Source organism: Rhea americana, unplaced genomic scaffold (assembly GCF_003343005.1).
Source record: "Rhea americana isolate MKP2758 unplaced genomic scaffold, rheAme1 scaffold_592, whole genome shotgun sequence".
Lineage (NCBI taxonomy): Eukaryota > Metazoa > Chordata > Aves > Rheiformes > Rheidae > Rhea > Rhea americana.
Window position 1 is genome coordinate 27,539 of NW_028186748.1, and position 14,833 is coordinate 42,371.

Consider the following 14,833-nt stretch of genomic DNA (forward strand, 5'->3'; position numbering starts at 1 on the left):
CCCCTCTCTGCCCCCACCCCCTTGCTGTCCCATTTCCCTGCCTATTTCACCTGCCCTCTGCACCTCTCTCTGCTCCTGTCCCTCTTCCCCTTGCTCCTCTCCCCTTGCCCTCTCCCTCAGTCCCCTGCATCTGCCTCCGCCTGAATTTCAGTTCCTAGATTTCAGATTTGGATCTCTCCAGTGTTCCAGAAAGCTAGAAAGGCAAAGCTAAATCAGGGCAGAGCTGGGCTCTGCACTGTGCACCCAACCCAGTGTCAGCCTTAGGTGCCCCCTTGCCCTGTGGCCCCTTGAGTGAGGACCACCCTGGYGATGTGGGCTAGGTGGCTGGAGCTGCCCAGCAGCCCATGCAGCACAGGGTCAGTGGGGCCCATCTGTGTACTTTCATTTCCAACAGACAGAAATGAAGTTTCCAGCAGAGGGAAAGCAGAACTGGAAATCGAAACTTGGCAAATCGCCAGAGCCTCCAGAGCTGATGCTTAAGGTAGCATGGGCTGGAATGCCCACAGCAGATGTGTCCAGGGCCCGAGGTGGCACCAGGGCCTGCCCATCCCCAAGGTTGCAGTGACACTGGCAACTGATGTCCCACTGCCTGCGGTGACACCATGGCCTTCAGTGAGACAAGCACCAGCCATGTCCCAGTAGCTCTGGTGATACCACTACCTTCAGGGACACTAGAGCCAGCTATGTCCCAGGGCTGGCTGTGTCACAGCCCAGGCACTTGGTCCACCCAGGCCAGAGCACAGGAGCCCCCAGCATGGGCACAGGCTTGAGGTTCCCCCGATGGTGTGCCATGGGCCCTTCTGACAACTGCAGCATGCACAGGGGGCACTGAGCCACCAGAGRCACCCCAGACCACAAGGCTCAGTGGCACTCCCAGCTCCAGCATCTTCCTGAGCCTGCAGGCAGCTGCCCATGGTGCCACTGCCAAGCACCTGGATCTCTGTGGTGATGAAGGCACTGCGCAGCTCCCATCTGCCCCCTCCCAGCCCCTGTGGTGGTGGCCAGCAGGAGCAGCTCTGGGAACCCCATGCACAGGAACCTTTTGGGGGCCCAGCCCCAGACACACTCCCCCAGCCAAACTCTCCCCGGGTGCCCTGCGGTTGGTGCTGGGAGATCTCCTAGCACAAGGGCCTGGGATGGGAGGATCTAGAAGCATTCCTCAGCTCTGCATGCCTTGTGAAGAAATGAAACTTTAAGGCTGGGGCCACCTTAAGTTCCCCGCTGTGACGCCATCAGAGCAGCAGCCTGAGAAGGTTTAAAGAGCTGCAGGCAGGAGAGGACCAGAGACTCCGGAGGAGGATGGCACTGGGGCAAGTGCCAGCCATGGACGGGCTGTGGACGGTGACTGCCGGTGAACTGGATGCTTGGATYGCCAGGACCCTGGAGCCCAGCACCGCTTTCTGCACACAGGTGAAGCAGACAGTGAAGCAGATCTGTGATTTCCTCAAGGAGCAGTGCTTTGAGGGCATCCGCGTCCACAAGACTGTCAAGGTAAATGCTACCTGGAAGGGGCCCTCTGGGCACCATGAGCCCTGCCATGCCAGCTCATCTCACTGCCCCCTGGGCTCTCTCCCTGGCAGGGCTGCCCTTCCTCCTGCCCCACACATTCAGCTTGTACTCTTCCTCAGTTTCCCTAAGCAGCTTCCTTGAATGGCATGGGTCCTTCCCCCATGCCTTGCCCCTGTGGAGCAGCAACGCTGAGCAGGTGCTATGTCCCTCCACAGGGCGGGTCAGCAGGCAAGGGAACGGCCCTGCAAAACAACTCTGATGCCGACGTGGTGCTCTTCCTCAGCTACTTCTCCAGCTACGAGGACCAGAACCAGAGGCGAGCCGAAATCCTCGCCCTCATTGAGGAGAGGCTTGAGTGCTGCAGACAGACACTGACGTTCACTGTGGACATAAGCAGACCCCGGCGCAAGAGCCCTGTCAACTTTTCCCCACGCTCCCTCAGCCTCACTCTCCGGTCCAGATGGGGTGCAGAGTCCATYGATGTAGACATCCTGCCTGCCTATGATGCCTTAGGTAGGGGTCTGTGCCTGGCAGGTGTGGGGTTGGGGGGCAGCAGTGCTGGAACTGCTTTTGCAGCTCCCACTCTCCCCACAGGGCAGGTGACACAGGACACCGCGCCAGCTGCCGACGTGTACGTTAGGCTCCTGGCTGCACATGGTGGCCCTGGTGAATTCTCCCCCTGCTTCACTGAACTGCAGAAGAAGTTTGTGAAACGTTGCCCCGCCAAGCTCAAGAACTTGCTGCGCTTAGTCAAGCACTGGTACAAGGAGGTGAGGGGCTGCCCAGCCTTCCTGTGCCTGAATGCCCATTCAGATCACATCCTGGGATCCAACTGACATCCCAGGGTGCCTGTGCCTTCTGGCTCTCACCTGTTCCCATCTCCTTCCCAGTTCCTGAAGCCACAGTACCCCAATACAGACCTGCCCCCCAAGTATGCTTTGGAGCTGCTGACCATCTATGCCTGGGAGCAGGGCACGAATGCCAGAGAGAGCTTCAGCATGGCTGAGGGCTTCCGCACAGTGCTGGAGCTGCTGTGCCAGTATCAGAAGATCCTCATCTACTGGGAAAGGTACTACTCTCTCCAGCACAACCAGGTGGGCACCCATGTGAAGAACCTGCTGCACAGCTCACGGTAAGAGCCCTTATCTCAGGCACTGCCTGTGCCACTCAAGGCACAGGCTCTGCCTTCCACCAGCTCCAGGTGCTGCTCCCAAGTGGAGCTGGCATCTGGGCAGGTGCCATGGGCTCCACTGCAGTATGCCCAGAACTCCATCCACCCTGGCACGGCACTGATCGCGGGGCCTGTGTGTATCTTCACAGCCCTGTGATCCTGGACCCTGCTGACCCAACAGGGATCCTGGGCCAAGGCAAAGATTGGGCGGTGGTGGCAAATGAAGCTGCCCTGTGCTGTTCTCTGCCCTGCGTTGCCTCTGTCCAGCCCTGGAATGTGCAGGTAGGGTGGCCAGCACCCAAGGGCCTTGCAGTCCCCAGACCATACCCCCACTGTCCTCACCCATCTGCTTTCTCCGCTCACAGCCAGCCCGGCCCGTGACAGTGGAGATAAAGCAGCTGACAGGCAACAGTCTGACCAGAACTGTCAGCCCAGACACCACCATCCTGAAGCTGAAGGAAGAGATTACGCTGCAGTGGGGCATCCCTCCATACCAGCAGCGCCTGGGCCAACAGGAGCCAGGCCAGAATCTCCACATCCTCCAGGACAGTGAAACCCTGGCCTCCTACAACATCTTCTGCAGCACCACACTGATGCTGCTGCACACTGAGACCCAGGAGATGCAGGTCCTAGTGAAGGACGACAAGAACCGCACAAGCACCTACACGGTGCGGCCCACCGACACTGTCCGGCAACTCAAGGAACAGATCTGCACCCGGCTGGGCCCTTCCGCAGACCAGCAGCGCCTGACGTTTGGCTCCAAGGAGCTAGAGGATCGACATACACTGGCGCACTATGGCATCCAGAGCAAGAGCATCATCTACCTGCTCCTGCGTCTTCGTGGGGGCACAGGCCCCTGGCACCCCCTCTTCCCTGCTCCCTTGCCCTCCTGAGCATTGACTGGGCACCAGCCCACATTGCTGTATCCATGCACCACCTGTAATGCTGAAAATAAATGACTTGGAAAGCTTTTTTGCTGCCTTGGCTTTAGAGACAGTACCAAGCAGCAAAGCGGGAGTTTGGGGATGACCTCACAGGGACAAGCAAGGGTGATGGGGGGGCATGGCAGGGATGGGATGCCAGCCCAACACCAAACTATGTGCCAGCAATGTGGACATGGTGTGTAGAGGAGGTACATAGCCCTTCTCCTGCCTTCTTTGTAGCTGTTCCTAAATCTTTCCACCCTCTGCTCTGATGGTGTCACAGCCGTGAACTTAAGGTGGCCCTAGCCTTGGGGCTTTGCCTCTTCCCATGCCACCCAAAGCTGAGGATTATATAGATACTAGATATCTCCACACACCCCCTGAGGCTCCCATGCCAGGGGATCCCCCAGCACCAACCGCAGGGCACCCGGGGAGAGTTTGGCTGRGGGGGTGTGTCTGGGGCTGGGCCCCCAAAAGGTTCCTGTGCATGGGGTTCCCAGAGCTGCTCCTGCTGGCCACCACCACAGGGGCTGGGAGGGGGCAGATGGGAGCTGCGCAGTGCCTTCATCACCACAGAGATCCAGGTGCATGGCAGTGGCACCATGGGCAGCTGCCTGCAGGCTCAGGAAGATGCTGGAGCTGGGAGTGCCACTGAGCCTTGTGGYCTGGGGTGYCTCTGGTGGCTCAGTGCCCCCTGTGCATGCTGCAGTTGTCAGAAGGGCCCATGGCACACCACTGGGGCACTTCATGCCAGGGGCTCCTGTGCTGTACTCAGCTGGCCCAAATGTTGCAGCATGGCCAGCACTGGGACATGGCTTGCTCCAGTTCACTGGAGGGAGTGGTGTCACTGGAGGCACAGGATCACAGCAGCTCCCAGGCTCCCCTTCCAGCACTCTGTTAAGCACTGGCTCTGGCACCGCCCTGGGAAAATGCTAAGTTTCGATTTCAGTCTTAGGGAAACGAAAAGTGCAGAGGGTGCTGGGCTTGGTGGCCGCTGGGCAGGTGGCGGGGGAGGGGAGAGGGGCAACCGACAGACATGCCCCATGGGCATTTCCTGTGGGAGGGCATCCCATGAGGGGAGGGGGACATTTCTTAGGGGTGCTGGGCATGCTCTTGGACGCCAGGSTGAATCCTCTGCTTTATTGTGTTCAATTAGTACAATGCCAGGGGCTCAGCGGCTCTCCCTTGCAGCTATGCCAGGGGTGCTGGGCACCCCCCACCCCCCCAACTCCTCTCCTCCCAGCACAGCTGCCCCACTGGGCCTGGCACCCTGAGCAAATGCCTTGTCTCCTGTCATGGTGAGGCACTAACCATTTGGGTGCCTTTCCCTCGCACAGGTGCCAGCAAAGGCTGCAATAGGCCTGCTCAGGTCCCTCAGGGCCCCTTACCACCTGTGGTACCCTGCTGCACCATCCTGCTCTGGCCCTGGGCACCTCTTACCATGCCTGCAGGGTGCAGCCCAACCCTGCCTGCCCCAGTGCCCCAGGGTGGGTTGACATTCATCAGTAACAGTCATTAATAAATACATCAGTGGTCCTGTGGTGCCCAGGAACTCACTTGGTCACCCATGGGTGTTTGAAGCCAGTGGTCGTGGGCACAGGGGCCTGCAGCCTGGCTGCACAGGCAGCCCAGAACAGCCATCGACGATCTTCAGTCTGGCTGCTCTCCCTGCCCCAGAACCAGAGCCCCCACAGGTGCCCTTGACCCCCAGTGCCATCCTGCTCCAGAGCAGCCTAGGGCCAGTGCTGGTGCCCTGCCTCCCACACGCCCGGCCCACGGCCCCACTCCATAGTGGAGCCTGGCACCCGGGGCCAGCCCTAGGGTCACCAGGGGGACGCATTGCGGGGCCCCCGCTCAGCCCGTGGTGCCTCATGCATGCGCCGGCTGCGGGCCTTGCGCAGCTCTGTGCTCTGCCTCCATTTAGGGGGCCTGGCCTTGGCACTGAGCGGAGGGGGCAGCAGGGGCCTCCTGCGGGCCAGGGGACTCCCACGGCTCCAGAGCCGCTCACACATTTTGTCCATGGCACCCAGAGGTGGGTGGTCCACCAGCTGGAGGAAGTCTTGGTACCAGACCTTGTGGCCAGGTGGCCCTGCAGGCTCAGTGGCGCCGAAGGGTGCCAGCCCTGGGGCCTGCTGGGTGCCAATCACCTCTAGCGAGAGCTGCAGTAAGGGCTGGGTGAAGCCGTGCTCGGTGGCGTGGCAGAGGTAGAGCCCAGCGTCAGCATGCTGCACACTGCGGAGTAGGATGCCCTGCTCCATCTGCACCACCCGCTCATCCAGCTGCACCTGCAGGCACCAACAGGCCCAGTTCAGTGCAGGGCAGCACAGCCTTGGAGCTGGCCATGCCACTGGGGGCCCACAGTGGGGCAGACCTACCTCTCGCTTAGGGGCATCACTGGTGTGCTGGTATGTCCAGAGCACTCGGGCTTGCAGGGACTTGGCCTTGCACTCCAGGAAGGCACTGCTGCCCTCCACCCCATACAGCTTCTTCTGGGGCACACTGCCTAGCTGGGGATCTGCAGGGACATGACCTGGCCATCAGCACCAAGCACAAGCCTCCTGCTCTCACACCTGGGCTGGGTGAGTGGGGCTGGCTGCTTTTTGGCAAGGCCTCAACACACCTTCAGAGCAGAGCACATTGGGGTCACCATTGCGGACATCCTGCCGGCGGAAACGCCTGTGGGAGATGGGAGGAGTGAGGGATGGGCAGCAGCAGGGTGAGTACCCCACACCAGGGCATCTGGGTACATCATGTGCTGCCTACCTTTTGGTGTTGGGCACATAGCGGGTGCAGGCGTTGCCATCCCAGGCACAGTAGGGGTCCCGGGCCAGGCAGCACTCTGCGCAGGCTTTGCCATAGATGCTGCAACGGTGCAGGGGCAACTGGGCCACAGCTGTGACTGAGCTGGCATAGAGCTGTTGCTGCAAAGAGAAAGGGGGATTGAGCATCCTCACATGAGGGCAACAACTCGGGCACAGCCACAGCAGGATCTGGGCATGTGCTACATGGAGCCAGAGGTSACAGAGCCCTGCTCCTCCTTACCCGCTTCGAGGAGATCTGCAGGCTGGTGATGGGGGACAAATCCTGCCAAGAGAACAAGGGCACAGGTCAGGGAGAGCTGTGGTCGGTATTGGACACAGCCATGCCCTGGGGAGGCTGTGCAGAGAGGACCCAGGTGTCCAGGCTCCCAGCTCTTCTCTCACAGCAGCTGGAGCACCCAGGCAATGTCCTTGCTGGAGTGGGGATGCAGCTGGCTTGGCATAGGCTGGTGGGTCCACACTGCTGCCTGACACAGTGCAAGGGCTACACACCTGATACATGGGAGGCTCCTGGGGGCACTGAGGGTGGCAGAGCCAGGCCAGGTGCCCTGACAGCCATCCCCAGGTGCTGAGGCAGCCACAGGCTGTCCCCCTCACCTGGAAGACCTGAAGCTCCTCCAGTAGCAGTTCCTCCATGTTGTGCCAGCTCCCCTTGGGCACTGAGACCACCTTCAGCACCGTTCCCACATCTGTGGGGAGGAATGGGGTGAGGCTGAGCTCCTGGGGGGCCCAGCTCCCGTGGTCAGGGCAGTCCCAAACGCTCAGAACCCCAGACAAGGAGGCACCACGTGCCTGTGCCAATGAAGAGGACGTCATACTGGCCGTCAGCAGCTGTGACACGGTCTACGGCGATGCAAGTGAAGGTGTGGGGTGTGTTGGCCTGGAGGAAGAGGGGGCGTTGGCCGTGAGGTAGCACCGGATTGTACATGAGTGGGTGGTGCCGGGCAAACTGGATCACCTCATCCGGGAAGTCCTTGGTGGAGCTGAAGGTGCCAAAGGTTTTGCTAGGGCACTGTGGGGAGGCAGAGCCAGGTGAGCAAGGGGTATGGCTCCCAATGCCCCCTGCAGGACTCCTGGGCACCCTCCGACTCCCTGCTTGCCCCGTGCCACGTACCATACCCGGGCGGGGGTACGGCACACGAGCCTGGTACGACACCCACTGGTAGCTGGGGCCCTCCTTGTGTGCAAAGGGCCCCAGGAAAGCCCGGCGGATGTCAGCCATAGTATAGACGCAGACAGCTGAGCCCTGGAAAACGGAGCTGGTGAGAGAGAGACATGGTGATGTGAGAAGCAAAGAGGCTGGTGGGCACCACTGGTGCATGCAAGTTGGGGGACTGTGCTTTACCTGGAGGTAGAGAAGATGGCATAGACCAGGGGATTGCGTTTGTCCCTTGTTTGCAGCAGGAAGATGTCACCTGCGAGCAGGCATGGGGGGCAGGAACAGCATCAGCATTGCCTCTGTGCACCAGAGCTGCCTGGCTGTGCCCATAAGCACCCTGGCAAACCCTTGGGTGCATGCTATGCCCTGTGCCACCCTGTGTCCAGACAGGGCTCAGTCCCAGGGGCTGTGAACCCTGACCAGGGGTCAGATCATCCCTGGTGGCACTCACGCAGCTCATCGAAGTGGGTGTCCACACCATCACTGCCTGGCACAGAGCACACCAGTCGGGCCTTCAGGAACGTTGTCCACTTGTTCACCAGGCTCCGCTGGCCACCCACGTCGTTCTGCCGAGCAAAGGAGGGCACCCAAAGTGAGTAATGCTGAGCTGGCATCCAGTCTTGCACACTCTGGCAAGCTGCTGTGCCAGGCTGGTCACTGCACTGGGCTCCCCACCATACTCACAGAGCCAAGGAAACTCTCACCCTGCAGATCTGGCCAATGCGGGCAAAGCTGGTCTTGCCCAGCCCCTGCGGCCTTTCCACTGCTGTCTCACGGAAGAAAAAGTAGATCTTGTCATCATCAGGGTTCTCGCTCTCGGGCACCCAAAAGACATCCACGAACTTGGGCTCTAGGGGCAAAGGGCAGAAGTCAGAGGTGCCACAGCTGCTGCCCATGCTGGGCACAGGGCTGGGCATCTTGGGCACCTGTGGGCACGGGGAGCCCCATCTCAGAGATGCCCTCCACGGAGACTGGCCAGGTCCCAGGAGGACATGGATCCTCATGCCCAGCTGTGTGGCACATGCATGGCCAGGATGGGACCCCACCACCCCTTCCAGTGGGCATATGCTGTCCACAGAGGGGCAGCACACACTCACAAAGTGCCCYGGGCAGTGCTCGTGCTCATGCCAGGGCCCTGCATGTAGGACGCGCACTGCTCTGGGATGGGCTACAGGTGAGCCAGGTAGTCTCATTGCCTGGATGACTCTGCAGGGCAAGTGATGCCATGCCATGAGCCCCAGCTGGGGCACCCATGGGCCCATGCCCTCCCACTCACCATGTGCTGGCACTAACCATTGAGCCAGCGGGAGTCATGCTGCTCGGTGCGGATGGATGGGCGTGGGCCCAGGCTGCGGAAGATGGTAAAGTCACGACCCATCAGATCAGTGGCAACCCCGGAGTAGAGCTCCTCACCTGGCAGGCACCAAGACGAAGTGTTAAATAGGACTCTGTGTCTGCCTGGGTCCTGGCTGGACACTCTGTGCTTGAAAGGACCTCCCAACCCTAGGGCTGGGGCTTGGGACCTTCTTACCCACAAGAACGGAGGCGGCCACATGCTGGGGGTCATATGGGCTCTTCCCCTTGCCGTCCTCTGCATGTTGCAGGTCCAGTTTGAAGACAAAGTCCTAGGGGGATATATGGGTCAGAGGCAGGCAGGCAGGGACACCAGGGGCTGGCACAACCATGTCCCATGCCAAGCACCAGCTCACCTCTATGTGCTGGCCAACTTCCACAAAGGCACAGATGGGGTGGAAGGCACCCGTGCCACAGGCATACAGATGGGTCCGGTTGTAGGAATGCAGGATCTTCACAAAGTTCATGCACTCAGTCTGGAGGAGAAGAGCATGGGAGGTGGCACTGAGCAGGCACCCATGTCAGGCACCTGCTACTGCAGCCCCACAGCACCCCAAGCTCGCCCTCAGTCTCTGATTGAGCCTCAGTTTTCCCAGCTGCTCTGTGACAGAGGAGCCTGGCAAGCTGCTCCTCATCCCTCCCTGCTGCCTCATTTCCGCACAACCTATCAGGCACTCACATTGATGTCCTTGCCAGCCCAGTTACACTCTTCCCTCCACTCCACGGGCGCTGGCCAATAGATCTGCAGGAGAAACAGGAGATGCTTAAAACACTCAGCCTTGGGGACATGCAGCTCCCCAGTCTCTCACGCTGGCTGAGATCTGCCAAGCTCATGTCATGTCTCAGCTTAAATGCTGCTTCCACCCCATGATCCTCCTTCCAAAAGAGGAGTGGGCCTGGCGAGTCTCCCAGATGCATTTCTCGAGTGTGCCAGGCCTCAGCTGTGATGCCCGCACTGGAGACAGTTCGTCTTGCCTCATCAGTGTCCAGCTGGGCCATGTCACACCGTCTCATGGCTGCCCCTGCCTGCACTTCCTGATATGCCAGCAATGTGGCCACCCCCGAGTCCAGTCGATTACCTTCCTGTCCTGCTGGCTAATGTTGTCAAGGCTCAGCGACACCAGGTAGTTCTTGGCCCCCACAAAGAGGCGACCACGCTCCTCATCCAGTAGCAGCACGTCATAGCAGCACGAGCGCTCCAGCTCATAGACACGCAGCCCGTGGTGGGTCTGCAGCTCTGCGGGGTGAAGGGAGCCCTGCTCAGCCCTGCCCTGCTGTGACACCCCACTCAGGAGTCAGGTAGAGAACCCAGGAGTCCTGCCCCTCTGCACCTCTCTGTGATCACTGGGTCCCACTCCTGGACAGGGAGCAGGAAGAGCACTCTGAAGATAACAGGCAGGGATGCTGCTCCCACTGCAGGTGGTTTTCCCAGGAAGCACAGGATGCTCTGACCAACCTGGGCCATGAGCAAGCTGGACAGACATGTCTGTGGGACAGACATGTCTGAGTGCAAAWCCCAGGCTTGGCAGTGCAGGAACTCAAGCCACACGGGGTTTCCTGTGGGGTGCCCACAAAGGAAGGACGAAGGACTCCATGTCCTGTGCCCTGCCACATCTCCCTGCTGTGCTGTCCCCTCCCCCAAACCCGCCCCACCGGCTTTACTGGGTTAGCCACCCCCATACCGGCCCACCATCAATCTCCACACAACAAACGCTCTGGGGAGAAAGGGCCTTTTCTCTGCCCCACAGAGGAGCTAATCCCTCTGCAGCAGTGGGAACAAATGGCTCTTTGTAAAGAGCTGAAAAGGAGAGTGCTTACCAGGGACCCAGCTACCCACTGGCCAGCCCAGCTACCTGCTAGCCAGTCACCTTGGGGTGTCCCAGGAAAAAGTGCCCAGCCCAGATCACTACCCCATGCCCCCAAGTTGGTGCCTATGTAGAGTCAGTGCTCACAGCATGCATGGCTCTGTGCCCCAGCTCTGCACGATGGGGGAGCCTGCATGCCTGTGGGGTAACCATCTGGGAGCCATGGGCACACAAYACAGGGTCCCTGGCTGGCATGTCATCCCCAGTTGGCACAGCACAGTCATTCTGTTGGCCACAGGGTGCCAGCATGATTGGGACAGAGCTGGAGAGTGCAGCCACAGGGCATTTCAGGGATGCCCAGGAGCAGGAGTCCAAGCTGGGAGCACAAAAGAAAATGCACCAGAGCAGGCCTGCATGCAGACATCCCCCTCGAAAGCAGGCATCCCTCAGGGGACCAATATCAGGCGAGTAATGGGGCAGCCCCATACTGATGCCTAGTAACCCCCCAGGGAAGCGGGCACAGACACCTCAGGGCTGGGGGGAGGCCACGATGCTGGGGCTTTTCATCCCTTCAGGATGTCCTCCTGGGCGACCTGTGTGCTGTGCCCACTCATTCCCTGCACAGCTCCACATTCTTCTCCTGAGCTTGCCTGGGGTACTGCCAGATGCTGTCACAGCACCCAGGAACCAGCCCCAGATCTGCTCCACGGCTGTCCCAGCCCTGTACACAGTGTGGCTCCAGCACATCCCCAGGCCCTGCCCTATCCCAGCCCACAGGGTCACCTGCACTCACCTGGGAAGGTCAGTTTGAGGCGGGGGGTGGCAGGGGGTGGTGGGCGCCCAGTGCCCACGGCACGGCTGCACAGCAGCAGGAGTAGTGCGCGGATCATGGACGGTGCCTGGCTTAGCAGGCGCTGAGCTCGAGCTCGCAGCCCCTGACACGGCTGTGAGGCAGAGCAGCGAAACTGTCAGCTCGGATTACAGCCCCCTCCTCCCAGTGACATGGCACTGCGCAGCAGGTTGGGTCCCTCCATGAAGTCTTGCCCACAGTGCACAGCTGACACCAACAGCCCCCACTAAAACCCCTCCTTGCCTACTGCCAGCGGGGGTCCTTCTCTGCACAGGGAGCGTGGATAGCCCTGAGCACTGTCACCAATGCAGCCTTGGCATGGCATGGGGCACCCACTGCAGTGGCATCTGGTCAAGGGGACCCACCAGAATGGTCAGATGGGGACACAAGCTAGCTATGCTTCTCCCCAGACATCATCATTTTTAAGTCTCTAATCCCAACCCAAATGCAAAGGGCTCCATGAGCACTGTTCCAGCCCATGGGGAAACTGAGGCAGACCTAGACAATCAGGGCACCTGTCTCTCACCATACCTGTGGCATGGAGCGGTACCAGGAGGAGAGTACTGGGTTCTACCTGTTCTTGCCCGTGGGCCACAAATAGAGCTGCCCCAGGGACAAGGGGCGGGTGTCAGGGTTTAGGCCAACTGGATATGTCTGCACAGCCACACAGCAGATGCCTGACCACCGGGCAAAGTGTCCAGCATGTGGGCCACCTGTCCCATGCCACAGTTTCCCGTGCTGCTACAGCTCTAACCAGTAGGCCACCCTGCCCTCCTTCTACTGCACAGCAAGGGCAAGTCAGCTGGAAACAGGGGGCCACATTTGGGGTGGAGGTTTGGACCAGATGCTGCGCCAAGCAGGTGCCCACATGCCCTGCAGAGGAGCCACCCAGCCTGCCCATCACCCTTGCAGGCACCCACTATGACACCCATTGCAGAAGGCTGTATACCACGGGGCAGAAATTTCCAGTTCCAGAACACTCTCCTTTGGGAAGCAGGAGGCGATGCTTATTGGAACCACTGCACCAACATGTGGCTCCCTGCCTTGCCCACCAGCCACACTGTGGCAGCCCCAGGCAGGCTCTGGGTGGCTGGGATGTGTTAGCTGGCACCTCCCCAAGCCGCCTTTGAAGCATAAGCCCAGCCGAGCCAGTCATCTGTCCCCAGCATAGCTGCTGGGTTTTGCCCATGCCAAGGCCGTGCACTCAGGGCTTGTAATACCCCCCAAGCTGCTGGCAGGTATTGAGAGCTGGGCAAGCTGGCAGAGCCCCACTGGCACACTGGGGTGCTGAGGCTCAAGCATTCACTTCCAGCTTCCGCCATCTTCTTGGAATATGGTGTGAACTCAACTGGAGGGACAATGGGCTGCCCCATGGCCAGGGGCACACAGATCTGGACGGGACTGCCTGCTGTGGCCCACTGCCCAGCAGAACCAGACAGGGCTTGCGCTACACTCCCACAGGCAAAGGCAGTTCCCACCCAGCCTGAGCAGGCCCACTGGTGGCTGGCACCTAGTGCAGTGGGCATCGCTGTGGCAGGGAGTCATGGCAGCCCCAAAAGCAGATGCACGGTCCTAACTGCTCATGTGAGTGGGCACAGGACCCGGCACTGGAGCACAACACAGGGCGCTGAGCAGAGCTGCAGTATTTAACAGCCTTGCTGACCCATGCTGGGCATTAATGGCATTTGCAGACCCAAAGGAGCTGCAATAACACGGAGGCAGAGAAATCCCCACAAAAACTCTGCTGGGCAGGGCTGCCAGCTCCCACAGAGGGGCTAGAGCATATTGCCTGCAGCCCCCTCACTTGTCCTGCACTCCACTTTGGCAACACCAGCACAGAGGCCTCTATCACGCCACCCCCCCCAGCAGCAGCAGAGTGCCCAGTGCCTTCTGCTTAGCAGCCAGCCTTGTCCACCAGCTCCCCAGGGCCCCCAGTCCCTCCCCAGAGGGAGAAGCAAGAGAAGCAAGAATCTGCAAAAAGAGGCCCCCGACTATCTGCATTTGGTAAGAGAAGCTGCAATAAGAGGCCCCCAACCCTGCATGCCGGAAGTCTCCAAGTCCTCCAGGGCCCCACTACTCACCGTCAGCTGGCCTGGGAAATGCGTGCTGTCACCCTGACGCTGGCAGTGCTGCCGGCTGGGCCCTGGCACAGGGAGGAAGACACGCAGGCGGACTGCTACGGCACACTCACTTGCTGCGCACCAGAGAGGCTGTAAAAGTTTATGACACGGATCGGGTGACAGGCAAAACAGGAGTCAGCTGGTAAGGCAATAACCCTGCCTGCTCCGGCTCCGGCTCCAGCCCCAGCCATCCCATTGGTGGTGGTGGGGGAGTGGGAAGGAGCCAGAAGAAGCCAGTGGAGCTAAGTCACCAGCTCGGCTTTGTGATGAATTGCCCAGTCTCAGTGTGGGCTCCCTAAGGGTTGGAGCTGGTGCCAGCCCTGGTGGAGGGGCTGGCTAGTGTAGGTGAGGGCCAGCAATGCCAGCTCAGAAACACATCCTGCTATTGGCCCGAGGACACCCCCAGCGCCATACCACAAACCCCCGTCACCATCCTAAGGAGACCTCTGATGCTGACCTGGAGATTCCCAACAGCAGCCCAGGGAGGCACCTGACGTGGGCCTGGGGACCCCACCGTGGCGCCAGCAGCACCCCCCTGGCACTGGGGCTCGGCACAGCCCCTCTACGACCCTCCACATCCACACATCTACACCAGCACAGTGCGGGGTGTGGGGGCTGCACACATGCACACATTGACATTGTACACCCCCGTGCATGCCGCTTAGCCTAAACATCTGTAGAGACACACAGCTGCAGAAACACCCACACCTGCATGGGCATATGTACATGCACACCCTGGACACACATGTGTACCCAGCACACATGGATTGCACAGCAGCGCATACCCATGGCACTGCCTGGTATTCCCAGACGGCACGCATAACTGCACACTCCACTGCCACACCCATCATGTATGCACACAGAAACAATTCCATGCTGCACCCACATACACATCACACACACAGCCACGCCTGTGGCAACGTACCTGTCACAACTGCATGTTGCGCCAGAGCCACTGGCATACACCCACCTTGCACACCTACAATCCCATGCTGCACCAACGTGTGGCACACATACACAACTGAATGCTGCACCAGCACGCTGTGCTTGCCYACCCAACCAAATGCTGCAGCCCAGCCAGTGCCACACATGCCACATGCAACCACATGGTGAGCCAGCACACC

The 14,833-nt window shown here is 60.1% G+C and overlaps 2 protein-coding genes across 2 annotated transcripts; one reads left to right on the forward strand and one right to left on the reverse strand.

Annotated features, from left to right (window-relative positions):
• The first annotated feature begins 1,125 nt into the window (after window positions 1-1,125).
• On the forward strand, window positions 1,126-3,649 carry LOC146587491 (2'-5'-oligoadenylate synthase 1-like). Its single transcript, XM_085319503.1, is given in 7 exon segments — window positions 1,126-1,491; window positions 1,725-2,022; window positions 2,104-2,279; window positions 2,400-2,641; window positions 2,830-2,962; window positions 3,046-3,526; window positions 3,529-3,649. Coding segments are annotated over 7 exon segments (1,617 nt in total). The 5' UTR covers window positions 1,126-1,299; the 3' UTR covers window positions 3,624-3,649.
• Window positions 3,650-4,729: 1,080 nt separating this feature from the next.
• Window positions 4,730-13,754, reverse strand: SEMA3B (semaphorin 3B). The gene is made up of 19 exons (XM_085319492.1): window positions 13,671-13,754; window positions 11,533-11,683; window positions 10,014-10,171; window positions 9,614-9,676; window positions 9,291-9,410; window positions 9,113-9,206; window positions 8,875-8,994; window positions 8,286-8,431; window positions 8,033-8,147; window positions 7,768-7,837; window positions 7,537-7,681; window positions 7,381-7,434; window positions 7,215-7,302; window positions 7,020-7,111; window positions 6,646-6,687; window positions 6,367-6,524; window positions 6,224-6,279; window positions 5,979-6,118; window positions 4,730-5,888 (listed from the first exon to the last, which is right to left on the reverse strand). The coding sequence occupies exons 2-19, from the start codon at window positions 11,627-11,629 to the stop codon at window positions 5,427-5,429; spliced, it is 2,220 nt and encodes a 739-aa protein (XP_085175618.1). The 5' UTR covers window positions 11,630-11,683; window positions 13,671-13,754; the 3' UTR covers window positions 4,730-5,426.
• Between the last annotated feature and the right edge of the window lie 1,079 nt (window positions 13,755-14,833).